This window comes from Geotrypetes seraphini, chromosome 2, assembly GCF_902459505.1.
Source record: "Geotrypetes seraphini chromosome 2, aGeoSer1.1, whole genome shotgun sequence".
Lineage (NCBI taxonomy): Eukaryota > Metazoa > Chordata > Amphibia > Gymnophiona > Dermophiidae > Geotrypetes > Geotrypetes seraphini.
Genome location: NC_047085.1, coordinates 144,380,347 through 144,394,498, shown reverse-complemented (window position 1 = coordinate 144,394,498; position 14,152 = coordinate 144,380,347). Strand labels below are relative to the sequence as shown.

Below are 14,152 nucleotides of genomic sequence, written 5' to 3'. Positions count from 1 at the left end.
AATATAACTCCCTCGTATCATATAAGGCTAGACAAGATCTTTTTGTAAACTCTTCTAGTCATTACTTGGGGGATAATGTGATGGGCAAACCCTTTGCCAGACACTTGAAAACCAATAGGAAAAAATTCAATATCTCCTCTATTTGAGATCCTTTGGGGACAGTGGTAACAACTAATGAGCTAATTTCATCTCAGTTTGAACTTTTCTTTGCCAGTCTTCATCAATCCGAACTGTCCTCTTTGGAATCGGATATTGATTCATTTCTTGACAAAATTGAGTGTCCTCTACAGACTGATCTCTGTAAACAGGATCAGGAACCCCCAATTTCCATTTCAGAAATCATAGCTGCAGCTTCTTCTCTAGCCAACAATAAGGCCTCAGGACCAGATGGGATTACTAATGAATTTTTCAAGAAATTTAGTGCTCTTCTAGCCCCGCATCTCTTAAATTATTATAACTACATACACAGTACCCCAGAAAAACAATTTAATTTTGCCGAAGCTACCATTATAGTCTTTCCAAATCCTCTTAGAGACCCCACTCTTGTTAAAAACTTTAGGCCTATATCCCTGTTGAACTTAGACTATAAAATTATGGCCAAGATTCTTTCACTGATTCATAAGGATCAAGTTGGATTCATTAAAAATCGTCATATAGGTGACACAATCTAAGACTATTCCATAAGACTCTATCACTAAGACTCTACCGAAACCTGTAGTGGGATTGACCATTGATGCTGAAAAAGCTTTTGACCAGGTAGAATGGCCTTTCCTACTACGAGCTCTACACTAGTACAGTTTTGGAGACTACTTCATCAACTGGATCAAGACTCTCTACTGGCATCCCACTTCACAAATTCTTATTAATAATTCACTTTCCAAAAAATTTTCACTTTATAGAAGTACCTGACAAGGTTGTCCCCTCTCCCGATTATTATTAAATTTGGCCCTAGAACCCCTTCTCTCTGCAATAAGACAGTGTCCATATATTAAGGGCATAGCCTTGACTTCTAGGCAAATAAAATTAGCTGCTTATGCAGTTGATGTCCTCCTTTTCATTCAGGATCCCCTTCAATCTTTACCAGCGTTTATTTCACTTGTTAAAGACTATTCCTTACTCTCTGGATACTTGGTCAATTGGGAAAAATCGGAAATCTTTCCTCTTAACTTATAACTTTTTCAAATTTATTCCATTTCCAATTTAAATGGTCATCCACAGCTATAAAATATTTAGGCATCCAAATACATAAAGATCCCCTCCATATCATGGACTTAAACACATCAAAAATTAAAACATTGGTACAACAGACTGTCTCTAAATGGTCCCCTCTTTTCCTTTCATGGTGGGGCAGAATTGTTTCTATAAAAATGACTCTCACTCCTCAAATTACATACATTATGTCAATGCTTCCCGCCATATGTATACCATCATTTTATAAATGGATTGATAGGAAACTCTCAGAGTTTATTTGGAATAATAAAAAAAACCAAATTGCTCTTGCAAAATTGAGAGTTTCCATAGGTGATGGGGGAATGAATGTTCCAGATTTTTACTTATACCACGTTGCCTCTCTTGCGAAATATGGAGCTCATTGGTTTCAAGTACAGATCTCACAAGACCCCCCTGCTTGGTTAGAAATGGAGCAGTTTGTTTGTCATCCTTACCCATTGTTGGTCCTTTGTACTATGAATATCCCCAAGCAACTTAAGGGTTTTACTCCACTGGGTGCGACAGCAGGCCCTGCGCTATCTTGATAAATTAACCGCTATATCCTTTTACAACTGCCTCTATATGTCCCTTTGGTATAATTTGAAATTTAAACATAATGGCAAGATGTTCCACTGGAAAAAAAATGGCAAAAAGCCTGTATATGGTATATACCTCAACTGCTTCATGATGGCTCAATTATTTCTTTCACTTCATTATGTACTCAATTTCCAATACTACAAAATTGTGAAGCCAATGGTTAGTATTGATTTCTGTCATTGAATCCACTGTTTGGGCGTCTGAATTTAATAATGATAGTAATGGTGTGAATTTACTCTTTCTCATGGAAAAGCTGTCTCAGTTCTCTATCAAATTATGCGAGATCATCAATATCATTTCTCAGCCCAGGCCATGTCTCAATGGTCTGATATGATGACAACCCCCTTTTCGGATATTAATTGGAAGACCTTCTGGTCTAGAACCAACTGTCCACTTCTTTTGTCTAGAGTCGCACAGTCATTATATTTTGCTATGTGGCAAGCTGTTTGGACTCCTTTTCGTATGTGGAAAGCTAAACTGAAACCTGATCCTAACTGCTGGCACTATCTTAGTGCAGATGATACCCTGGGTCACATGCTGTTCCATTGTATTCTCATCCAACCCTTTTGGGCTCATATCTGGACTACCATTCAGGATGTCACCTCCTGCCACTCTGACCTAACTCTGGATATAATATTTCTTCACTCTCAACATCCTTGTTTCTCTAATTCAGATTGTCCTTCTAAACTGATTGACTCTATGTTTGTGACGGCCCTTATGCATATTTTCAAGAACTGGAAATCTGCCTCACTGTTGGACTATACTTTCTGGTGGAACTGTTTAGTCTTTACAATAAATACGAGCAGTATGCTTTAGAAAAACAGTATATTTCTTCATCACATTGCCATAATTCTCATCATATATTACCCTAGAAGCTTCTGGATCAGTATGTTCAATTGTCTTAACTGATTATTCAGATTATTGTAGCTGCCCCTTTTTCAACTTTTTTCTTCAGTTTTAGGGATATGGAGAGAGATAACTGTTCGTTGTTTTTCCTGTTGTTTCTAATGTTATGCATCTCTGATTGAATTCTTGTGTAAGCATTTTATGTATTATCCAAAATTTTCAATAAAAATTTTGAACTAAAAAAAATAGGGAGAATTGTTGGGCGTGAGAGGGAAAGAGATGGTGGCACATGGGGAAAGGAAAAAAGAGGAAAATTGTGCATAGAGAGAGGTAGAGATGCATGGAGAAGAGAAGTATGAGAGGGAGAAATGTTGGATATGATGGTGGAGAGGGAACAGAGGGACAGATTGAAGAGGATTGCAAGGTTGATATTTGTTAGATTTAGGAGGTACTTGGCTTGAAGAAGTTGAGAAACACTGCTTTAGTACAGAGTCCCAGAATGTTTCCATTAAGGTGTCCTGCCAAATAGGCTAACTACTTATTTAGCACACTATACTTGTCATGATAAATTGTTACTCTTTACTTTCTTTCAGATGGTACTTTGGTAAGTTGGGTAGAAAGGATGCAGAGAGACTTTTGCTAAATCCAGGAAACCAGCGAGGTACTTTCTTAGCACGAGAAAGTGAAACCACTAAAGGTATTTTTTAATAACATTTTTCCTACACTTTTAAAATTCATTTTTCTTTTTCTGGCCAATTAAATAGCATTTTACAAATAAGTAAAAATCTAGGGGAATCTGTATGCTCTCAGAGGTGATGTGACAAAATCTGTAAATAAACTAAATGAAACATTCAGGCTTTTATAAGGATGGGAGATCTTCAGTTTATATATTGACAATATGGAGAAGGAGCCTAGTGGTTAATGCAATAGGCTGAGAACAAGTTAAATTATGGTTCAAATCCCACTGACACACTTATGATCTTGGGCAACCTTCCTTTTCCTCAAGTATAAACCTAGATTGTAAGTACTCTGGGGACAACAACCTGCTGTACCTGAATAGATCTCATCTTGAAGCAGGGTTTGGATTGGTTTGTGTGTAAACTGAATTCTAAATTATTGCCTCAGATGTTATATAAGCTGAGTTTTCCCAGATTAGTAGTAATAAAATGAGCATCAATACATTTTTTCCAGGTAATGTTATAAAAACAGAAACATTTTTGAAAATGAAGAGCCCTGCATTTGTGAGAACAAGTTGTAGAATAATACCATAACATAAAACTCACTTGTATACTGCAAATACCATTAAGTTCTATGTGGTTCACAAAGACTAATAATACAAATGAATAGACATCTGATTTCTAACTTCCGAAGTATTCCCTGAAAAGATACGTTTTTAAGGCACGTCAAAATTGTTGATATGAAATTGGGAATGTAAATATATGAATTAAATCCCTAGTCCATGAGGCTGCCTGGAAAGATAGTAATCGTTCCTGAAATAATAATTGCTCCAGAATACATGGCTTTGTTGTTTATTTGGGAAGAAGTGCTGGATTGCATTTGGAGGTCATTAGTGAGGTTAATGTTATAAACTTCTCTCTCTCTCTTGCTATTGTTTTATTTCCAGTGTAAACTTGGAGTGGAAAGTACCGTATTTGCCGGCGTATAAGACGACTGGGCGTATAAGACGACCCCCCAACTTATACAGTTAAAATATAGAGTTTGTTATATACTCGCCGTATAAGACTACCCCTTCTTCCGCACACCTTCTGCACAACCTTCTGCCTTCCTGTCCCCCCCTTGAAGGTCTGCACCCCCCGAAGGCCTGTCCCCCCCCCTTGTAGGCCTGTCCCCCCCTTATAGGCCTGTCTCCCCCTTGAAGGCCTGCCTGCCTGCCTTTCCCCCCTTGAAGGCCTGTCCCCCCTTGAAGGCCTGCCTGCCTGCCTGTCACCCCCTCCCCCTTGAAAGCCTGCCTGCCTGCCCGCCCGCCCACCCTGAAGGCCTGATGCCCCGACCCACCCCGAAGGACCGCTCGCCCCCCTGGCCTCCCCGCACCACCTATGAAGCAGCCGCAGCAGGATCGCGAAGTCAGCGTCAGCGATCCCTGCGCTGCTTCCTGCGCCACAGTCCCGCCCCTCCTCTGACGTCAGAGAAGGGGCGGGATCGCGGCGCAGGAAGCAGCGCAGGGATCGCTGACGCTGACTTCGCGATCCTGCTGCGGGCTGCTTCACAGGTGGTGCAGGAAGGTCAGTGGGGCGAGCGGTCCTTCTGGGGTGGCGGGGGACTGAACGGCAAGGCCGGGAACACCCCCTTAGGGCTGGCACCCGGGGCGCACCGCCCCCTCCGCCCCCCCCTTGGTACGCCACTGCATGTCAACAGTACCCGGCGTATAAGACGACCCCCGACTTTGGGGAGGATTTTAAGGTACTGAAAAGTCGTCTTATACGCCGGCAAATACGGTAACTGGAATATTCTACTAGTTGGCATGGATGGAAACGGGCTTTATTATGATTGTGATCTTTAACATATCATTTGTCAACATTATAGATCTGCTTTTAAAGGGGAAGGATAGTACATAATGCATTCTGGGAAACCACTTGTAAGTTTTGTTTGTTTGGTTTTTTTTTGCCTAGGTGCATATTCTCTGTCCATTCGAGACTGGGATGAGGTACGGGGAGAAAATGTGAAACACTACAAAATCAGAAAACTTGACAATGGCGGTTACTACATTACAACCCGAGCACAGTTTGAATCTTTACAGAAACTGGTCAAACATTACATGGGTAGGTTGGTGTTTTGATGATGAGTGCTGATGTAACGGGTGCTTTGTCATGTTTTTTCCCCCCATGCAGTGCCTAATTAAACTAAGAAATCTGTTGCTGGAGGATGGGGTCATGGTGACCAGCATAGCAGGATTCAAAAGAGGATTGAACAAGTTTATGAAGGAAAAATCTATAAATCATTAGTCTTGCAGACCGGAATCTCCATTGTTCATCCCTGGAAATTAACTGGGAATAAATAAGATGCACCTTTTTGAGACCTGGGGGGATACTTGCAACCTAGACTGGCTTTATCACAGGCAGGGTTCTGAGGTCTCTGCATTTCAGCATTGCTGATATTTGTGATATGTAAGAGTAATTCTCTTGGTGCAGCTGCATGGCTACTGATGCTTGCATAGAGTGCTTTATTTAAAGCTGAACAATAGTAAAGTCCTTTGCACTTCTGTGGATAAGCTGTATTCAAGCTGTACTGATATTTAGTTAATTACAATAAGTTTTAAGTACTGCACTGTAAAATATACCATGCGTATTCTCTTATATTTACTAGTAATATTCAAGAGATTGCATTTATGCACTTTTGAGGCTAGTGGTAAGGAAGCAATTCCTTGGTCATTGGAGAACTTATGACCTTACTCATATCTTTTTCACTTAAACCACGAGTTCCATAAAATTGGCTAGTTATGGGATTTTCGGTATACTACTAAGCCTTTTTGTGCAGCTGGTGCATATCAGCACAAAACATTTTAAAATCTGACCCTGGAGAGAAAATTCATTTCCAGACCTGCTTAGACAAATGGCTTTAGTTGTCTGGGGCTTTATGCTTAATTGTAAAGAATCAACCTGTACATCCATTCATACATACAAAAGCTGAAAACACTAGTAAGGGTTAATTTTCTGATTCCTCCCAACTTGAGGCTCATGCACCTCCTTTCCCCAATTTCAGGATGTGTATCAGATATAACTATGTTGCTTCTCTCTCCGTGGCACCTGGGGAAATTTTTAAAGAGCTGCCACCAACTTTTCTTGTATACTGACATCATAAAATTGTTTTTCTTGTAGATGAATATCTGCAAGGTGACTTAAATCTTTTAAAGCATGTTTTTTTTTTTCTTGTTGGCACACATTTCCACTACAGTGTAATAAAAACATAGGCCTCCTTTTACGAAACTGCGATAGCAGTTTCTAGGGCAGGGAGCTGCATTGAATGGCCTGCAGTGCTCCTGACGCTCATTGAATTCCTATGAGGTCGGGAGCAGCACGGGCCATTCAGTGTGGCTCCCCACGCTAGAAATGCTATCACAGTTTGGTAAAAGAGGGGGATTGTTTTGAATGTGATTTTTTTTTTTTTTTTTTTGGCATGCTTGTAAAATCTAACCAAAATTTCTTTCATTAGGATCTTTGCGCTTCTTTTACTAAGGTGCACTAATGGATTTAGTGAATTCTAATGATTAGTGCATGCTAAATGCTAAGAAGCCCATAGAAATAAAGTTTACTTAACATGCACTAAATTTGTTAGCACACCTACCAAAATGTATGCAGCTTTACCAAAGACAAATTTAAACAAATGAACAGTCAAAACTGATTATAAAAGAAGATACTTCAAGTTACCTTTCTCCCAAAATACAATACAATACAGGTACTTATATTCTGCAGTTATCCATCAGTTTCAATTTAAAAAACTTGGAATTACAAAATAAAAATTACTAATCCATCAAATTCAAGAATTTTACCCTTAGTAAACTATCCTTTTCATGAATTGCTGAAAAGAAAACCTCATGGAAAAGAACTCCAGACATTAGGGACTTGATTAAAAAACAGTTGATGAGAACATTTTTTTGGCTTTGACTCCATTCACAGATGGAAAAGTGCAGGGTCAAATAACTTCAATTACAAAATATTTATCTAAATGTTTAAAGGTCAGCAAGTGTCTCATATAGGATGGGCTAATCCATAAATATTTCTAAATACAAAATGTATTTAGTTTAAACATAATACTGGCCTCTATTGGCAGGCAATGTAATTAAATCAATAGAGGAGTTTGATCATATTTGCTAGCTTTGCACAATAATCTTGTAGCTGTAATTTGCAAGGTTTGGATCCATTTTTTGCAATCACACTGAATACCTGACATATAAAACACTATAGTAATCTAATTGTGTAAGAATAAAGGTCTATATTACTACTTTAAACCGCTGAAATACAATTTTTTTTCAGATATGTTAAAGTTGTCTCATTTTACAAAATACTTTTTGTACCAGAAATTTGATTATCCATTGCTAAAAGAGAATCCAATGTAATTCCCAAAACCTTCAGAAAAGTTTCCAATGAAAATTTCATATCACTTTTTTCCAAAACATTTAACAAGTCACAAAAAACTTCTTTTACAAAGAAAGGGTGAGGGAGATGCCCAAATGGCCCTAAAGCATCGCACCAGCAGGCCCTCTGACCATTTCGGGCCCTAGGCCTGTGCCTACTGGGCCTATCCTTTAATCCACCCCTGCTCAGGGCACATCTGGAATCCTCTGGGGCACACACTTTGCGATACACTGCCTTAAATGATGGAACATGCATGATCAAAAAATCTCTCTGCTTAAAGAAATTATTATAAGACTACCGTATTTTCACGTAGATAATGCGCACCCGTGTAAAACGCGCACACGGGTATAGCGCGCGGGAAACCGAAATATATGTAAAAAAAATTTTTTTGTATACCGCGCACACCCGTATACCGCGCATGCTGCCCGACTCTCCCGTCGCCGCCCAACTCTCCTTTCGCCCGCCTCGACTCTCCTCTCCCCCTTGAAGTCCTGTCCTGACCCTGAAAGCCTGATGCCCCCCCTTGACGTCCGATTCACCCCCCGCAGGACCGCTCGCAGCCCCACCCCGAAGAACTGCTCGAACGCACTCCCACCCGCCTCCCCACCCTGAAGGACCGCTCGCACCCCCACAGCCTCCCGACCCCCCCCCCCATCATGTAGAAGCTCCTACCGGTGTCCTGCTGCTTCCTCTTGGCAGTCCCGGCCCTTCTGTGAGCCCTGCGCTGCTTCCCCTTTCTCTGACGTCAAGCCCTCTTGCCCCGCCGACTCCCCGACACGATCGGGGCAAGAGGGAGCTCAAGCCCTCTTGCCCCAGCCAACCGCGGCACCCCCGACATGATCGGGGCAAGAGGGAGCTCAAGCCCTCTTGCCCCCCCGACTCCCCGACTCGATCGGGGCAAAAGGGAGCCCAAGCCCTCTTGCCCCGCCGACTCCCCAACTCCCCGACAATATCGGGCCAGGAGGGAGCCCAAGCCCTCCTGGCCCTGGGCCCCCCCCCCCCGCTAGTTGTTCGGGCCAGGAGGGAGCCCAAACCCTCCTGGCCATGGCGACCCCCTACCCCCACCCCGCACTACATTACGGGCAGGAGGGATCCCAGGCCCTCCTGCCCTAGACGCAAACCTCCCTCCCCCCAACGACCGCCCCCCAAGAACCTCCGACCGCCCCCCCAAGAACCTCCGACCGCCCCCCCCCAACCGACCCGTGACCCCCCTGGCCGACCCCCACGACACCCCCACCCCACTTCCCCTTACCTTTGTGTAGTTGGCCGGACAGACGGGAGCCAAACCCGCCTGTCCGGCAGGCAGCCAACGACAGAATGAGGCCAGATTGGCCCATCCGTCCTAAAGCTCCGCCTATACTGGTGGGGCCTAAGGCGCCTGGGCCAATCAGAATAGGCCCGGGAGCCTTAGGTCCTTCCTGGGGGTGGGGCCTGAGGCACATGGGCCCAACCCGACCACGTAGCTCTCGGCCAGAGGCACCGTCACGCTAGCCGTACTGCCGTAGGAGCGCATCTTGGTGCGAGCCAGGCTCTGGGAGAGCTTGCGCAGACCTTCATCAAGGAAAAACAGCACTACCGGTCAAAGTTTATTTTAAAGTTTAAAGCCGCTGCGGCGGCTCCTCGCACTATCGCTGCCTGCATCGGAAGCCTTCTCCGACGCACGTGTGGCTGATGAGAGGAGCCGCTGCAGCGACTTTAAACTTTAAAATAAACTTCGGCCAGTGGTGCTGTTTTTCCTTGATGGAAGTCTGCGCGAGCAGGGAGGCGGTGTGGGGCCATTTATTTTTAATTTTGAAGGCGGCGTGAGCTGGAGCAAGTCGTCTTATCTGCAGACCGTCCTGGCCAGATGTCTGCCCTCCACCGACAGCCGCCTTGCCTCAAAGCCCTCCTACTGGCAGCTGACGCTCTGCAAGTGCTGGTGTAGCGCATGCGCACTCGTGCCGCCACATCCCAACAGATCAGGGAACACACGGCGCAAGTGCGCATGCACGCTTACCATTTTATTATTATAGATATTTCATTTATCAGCGAGAACATATATTGAGGTGCCAAATCATGTATCCTAAAAACAATAGCACAGACATTAAACTACTATATCCGAGCATGAAAAGACAGCCAAGAGTTTAATCAGTAGTGAAGTTACTCTATCAAATTTGCCAGCAGAGTAGATCAATCTGAGTGCTGTGTTCTGTAGAGTCTGGAGCTTCCTGAAAATTACTCGTATGAATCTGATTGCAGGAAAAGAAAAAAAGAAGAAATCTTGCCTCAAAGTCTACAACAGTACAACAAAAGAGGCAAGCGAGATGTCCAAATCCAACTCACATTAATCTGAAACATAACAATTTAACTAATCCAGTTGGTTTATTATCAGAGCTTGTTCAATTTATATTGAGCACATTCAAAACAATGTCTGATCTATCTTAAGTCACTGTAAATAGAGGAAACTTTCTTTGTAAGTAAAGTAGTCTGCTTAACAAAGGATAGGCTAATATCTAGAACCACTCCCAGGATTTTTGTGTTGGTTTCTAAAGGAACACAAGTTCCACTAATTGTCAAAATATAACAGAAAGCAGTCTGTTTTGCAGGATCCGATAAGAAACATGGCATAGCTGAGTGCTTTACTGATTCTATTTAGCATCATTGCATGGATTTCACCATGAGGCAGGTTCCCACAACTGCTGTACCTCCATTAAAAAAATCATATGTATATATGTAAAAAGGTTTATCTATCTATCCATCCATTCATGTGTGTGTATCCTAGATTTTATTTATTTACTGGGTTTTAACCATGTTTCCATAGCTTCCCGCTATATCAGCACAGATGGTTATTACATATTCCTACCAGCAGATAGGGACTGAGACCCACTGAGCTTCAACTTAACCTATAAGTAGACTGTGCAGTCCTCTGGAAGCCAGTCTGTTCCCTGTTTCGAACGATGGTAGATGTGGTAAGCCTGTGCAGTCTCCCTGAGGTCTTGGTTCCTTCCTGGTTGTAAGAATTCCCTATTGATTGTCGTTTTATGGAAAAATTAAGAATTTTCTCTCTCTCTCTATTTGTTTTACTGGCTACTGGATTGGGACTGGGCTCGAGGGGGTCTCTCGAGTCCCAGGGTTTCATACTCGATTGGCTGGGTCCCTACCCCCTTCCCCGTCCTAGATCTTGTCCTTTTCTTTGGGTTTTGATCTAGTTTAAAAAAAGCCTCAGCTGATCTCCTCTGCTTGAAAACAGATGGCCAGTCTGGAGACCCTGAGGGGTCTGCCTGCTATGCAGCCAAACGAGCAATAAAAAAAAGTTAAATAATAATAATAAATTGACTACAGGGAACAAGAATCATTCTTTCAATCTGTTTCTCATAGCTGCCAGTCTGTCCTTCAGTATATGGCGCTGTCTGATGGTTTTCTTCTCTCTGTGAGACTTCCCTTTTTGTGTCAGGTGAAAGATAAGCTCACAATGCTAGAAGCACTGCGATTTACTAGCATCGAGCTGTGGATGTGGCGGGAATCCACACTTTTTGTGGCAGCTGCAACTCTAGGGTTCTTTCATCTGTGGCCTTGGGGTGGGGGGGAAGCTCCTTTGCTGAGTACTTTGCACGTACTGAGAGGAAGTGAACTTTGCCGGTGACTTCCATTTTGGCGAGAACTGCCACCATTTTAAAATCATCATCAGGGTCTGATTTGCCGCCATGTTAGATCTCAATAGAGGAGAGTAAACAGCGAAGTGCCGCAGGGGTCTGTCTGGGACCGGTGCTATTTAACTTATTTATAAATGATCTGGAAATTGGAATGATGAGTGAGGTGATTAAATTTGCAGATTACACTAAACTTCAAAGTTGTTAAAACGCATGCGGATTGTGAAAAATTGCAGGCAGACCTTAGGAAATTGGAAGACTGGGCGTCAAAGTGGCAGATGAAATTTAAAGTGGACAAATGCAAAGTGATGCACATTGGGAAGAATAACCCAAATCACAGGATCTAGGTGTCATCGTAGACAATACAATGAAACCTTCCCAATGTGCGGCAGTAGCCAAAAAAGCAAACAAGATGCTAGGAATTATTAGAAAAGGGATGGTAAACAAGACTAAGTATGTTATAATTTCGTTCAGTTCTGGTGTCCTTATCTCAGGAAAGATATAGTGGCGCTAGAAAAAGTTCAAAGAAGAGCGACCAAGATGGCTATATCTTCAGCTTCACTTGACTGTAAAAGCTCATATTGCAAATCTTGGAAGTACCTCATGGTACATGTCTGCTGGTAAAGTTGTACCCTCAACTGACTTACCTACCAGCAGCAGTATGGAGCCAAACTGTGCCAAAAATTTTCATTTGTGGAATTCCTCAGGGTTCTCCTCTATCCCCGATTCTTTTCAATGTTTATATGTCCTCCCTGAAACTCCTCCAACTGTCCCCCTTGGAAACACTTTACACTTACGCCGATGACATCCTTGTCCTCCTCGAGACCAACTCTAACCTCATCATTCTTTCTGAGAACATCTCATGTATATCGAACCTCCAATCCTGAGCCCTCACCGTACAAATGAAATTAAACGAGACCAAAACAAAACAACTTTAGCTCGGCCCAAAATTAGATCAACTACCCACCCTCATCCCACTATCCTCTGGCACCACATTGCAGCTTGAGCACTCATGCAAAGTTCTGGGCATCATCATTGATTCCACACTGTCCTTCAACGACCACCTTAATTCCTTAGTAAAAAAATACTTTTTCAATCTTCACATGTTAAGGAAAGTGAGATCCTGCTTCCATCATCAACACTTTGCTGTCCTCGTACAATCCATCATTCTTTCCAGACTGGATTACTGTAACTCCATCTATTTAAGCCTAACAAAGAAAAGCCTTCATAGACTCCAGCGGATTCAGAACACCGCAGCTAAACTAATCTTCGCAAAAAGCAAATTTGACCACGTCTCCCCGCTTCTGTCTAAGCTTCACTGACTCCCAGTAATCCTTAGGGTACACTACAAATGCGCCTGCCTAACCTTCAAGTCTCTACACGGCATCCTACCTCCCCTTTTTCCACTATCTTGGAACTCCTCTAATTCCAACACCACCAGATCCACTCAAAAATTCAAACTATCCTTCCCCTCTTTAAAAGGCATATCCCATGCTGGAAAATTAGGGACTTTCCTCTTCTTCAGGATCACCCAACTCTGGAATAGCTTTACTACCCCGCTTCGGAGCCTGACCTCCCTCCAACTCTTCCGAAAACATTTGAAAACTTGGCTTTTCTCTAAAATGCAATGATCCCTCCCTCTTCGATATACTAAGTCCCTCTAAACTTCTCTTTACTTTTTCATTGTAGTTCTTTTCTATTTCAATTCTTGTAAACCGTGCCGAGCTCTACTTCTGTGGAGATGATGCGGTATACAAACTTAAGGTTTAGTTTAGTTTATTTGTGAATTTTTATGCCTATTTTGCTGACCTGTAGAAATGGAAGCATGTTCACAAAAGATTTATTTTGCAGGGCAGTTTGGACAAGGGCTTGTCCCTGTCTTTTCTGAAGGTCCAGTTAGCAACCTTGTCTTGTTTTGAAGGGTTTCTCTGTGGTAGTCCTCTAGCTTCCCTTCTGAATGTTGTCTGTGTCCTTCAGTCCAATCCTTCTTTCCACCTTGGGACCTCAGTGTGGTCTTATCAGTGTTGGTGGCAGCTCCTTTCAAGCCCCTTTTCAAGTTGTTCGTTGAAGGATCTCACTTTCTCAGCTTGTTGCATCTCGGAATTGTAGGTGCTTTCATATCAGGAGCCGTTCTTGAAGATGTTTAAACAAAAAAGTGACACTTTGGATGTTCTTTCCTTTCTCCCCAAGGTGGTGTCAGCTTTCCATGTGAATTGGGCCATTTCCCTTCTGGTCCATGGTGATCATTCAGAGTCAGGAGAATAGAAGAGTTTTACATTGCTTGGATGTCTGGAGAATCCTCTGCTGCTACTTGGCCTAGACCCAGGAGTTTCAACATACGGGACTGCCTGTTTATTTTGACACGGGGTCCTCGAAAAGCCAAAGCAGCAGCCAGGGCTACTATTGCTTGGTGAATTAGGAAGACAGTGGCATCAGTTTATGTTGCAGGGTAAGGCTGTTCTGATTTTAAGGACTCATTCTATCAGAACTCCGGCAGGTTCTTGTGCCGAATTTTCCTTGGTTTTGCCTTAGATGTCTGTAAGGTGGCAGTTTGGTCTTCACTCATCATTACAGGCTGAATGTTTATGCCTGTCATGATGCTTGCTGCCTCTGGGGCCCAGGTTTTGGAGACAGATTTGTGGGGGTCCTGCCCTTGATGCACACTGCTTTAGTACTGCTCATCTGTGCTGGTTAGAGGGATGCTATGGAAGGAGAAATTAGGTCTTACCTGTTAATTTGCTTTTCTCAAGACTAGCACAGAGCCCACCCGTTCTTTGT

At 42.9% G+C, this 14,152-nt stretch overlaps 1 protein-coding gene across 3 annotated transcripts in view; it reads left to right on the top strand.

The window, feature by feature from the left end:
- Positions 1-14,152, top strand: part of YES1 (YES proto-oncogene 1, Src family tyrosine kinase) — a 141,178-nt gene that overhangs the window by 73,961 nt on the left and 53,065 nt on the right. For all 3 annotated transcript variants that reach the window (XM_033933945.1, XM_033933944.1, XM_033933946.1), the window contains 2 exons: positions 3,246-3,349; positions 5,283-5,432. In XM_033933945.1, the coding sequence (XP_033789836.1) occupies positions 3,246-3,349; positions 5,283-5,432 (254 nt within the window). The remainder of the gene's footprint in view (positions 1-3,245; positions 3,350-5,282; positions 5,433-14,152) is intronic.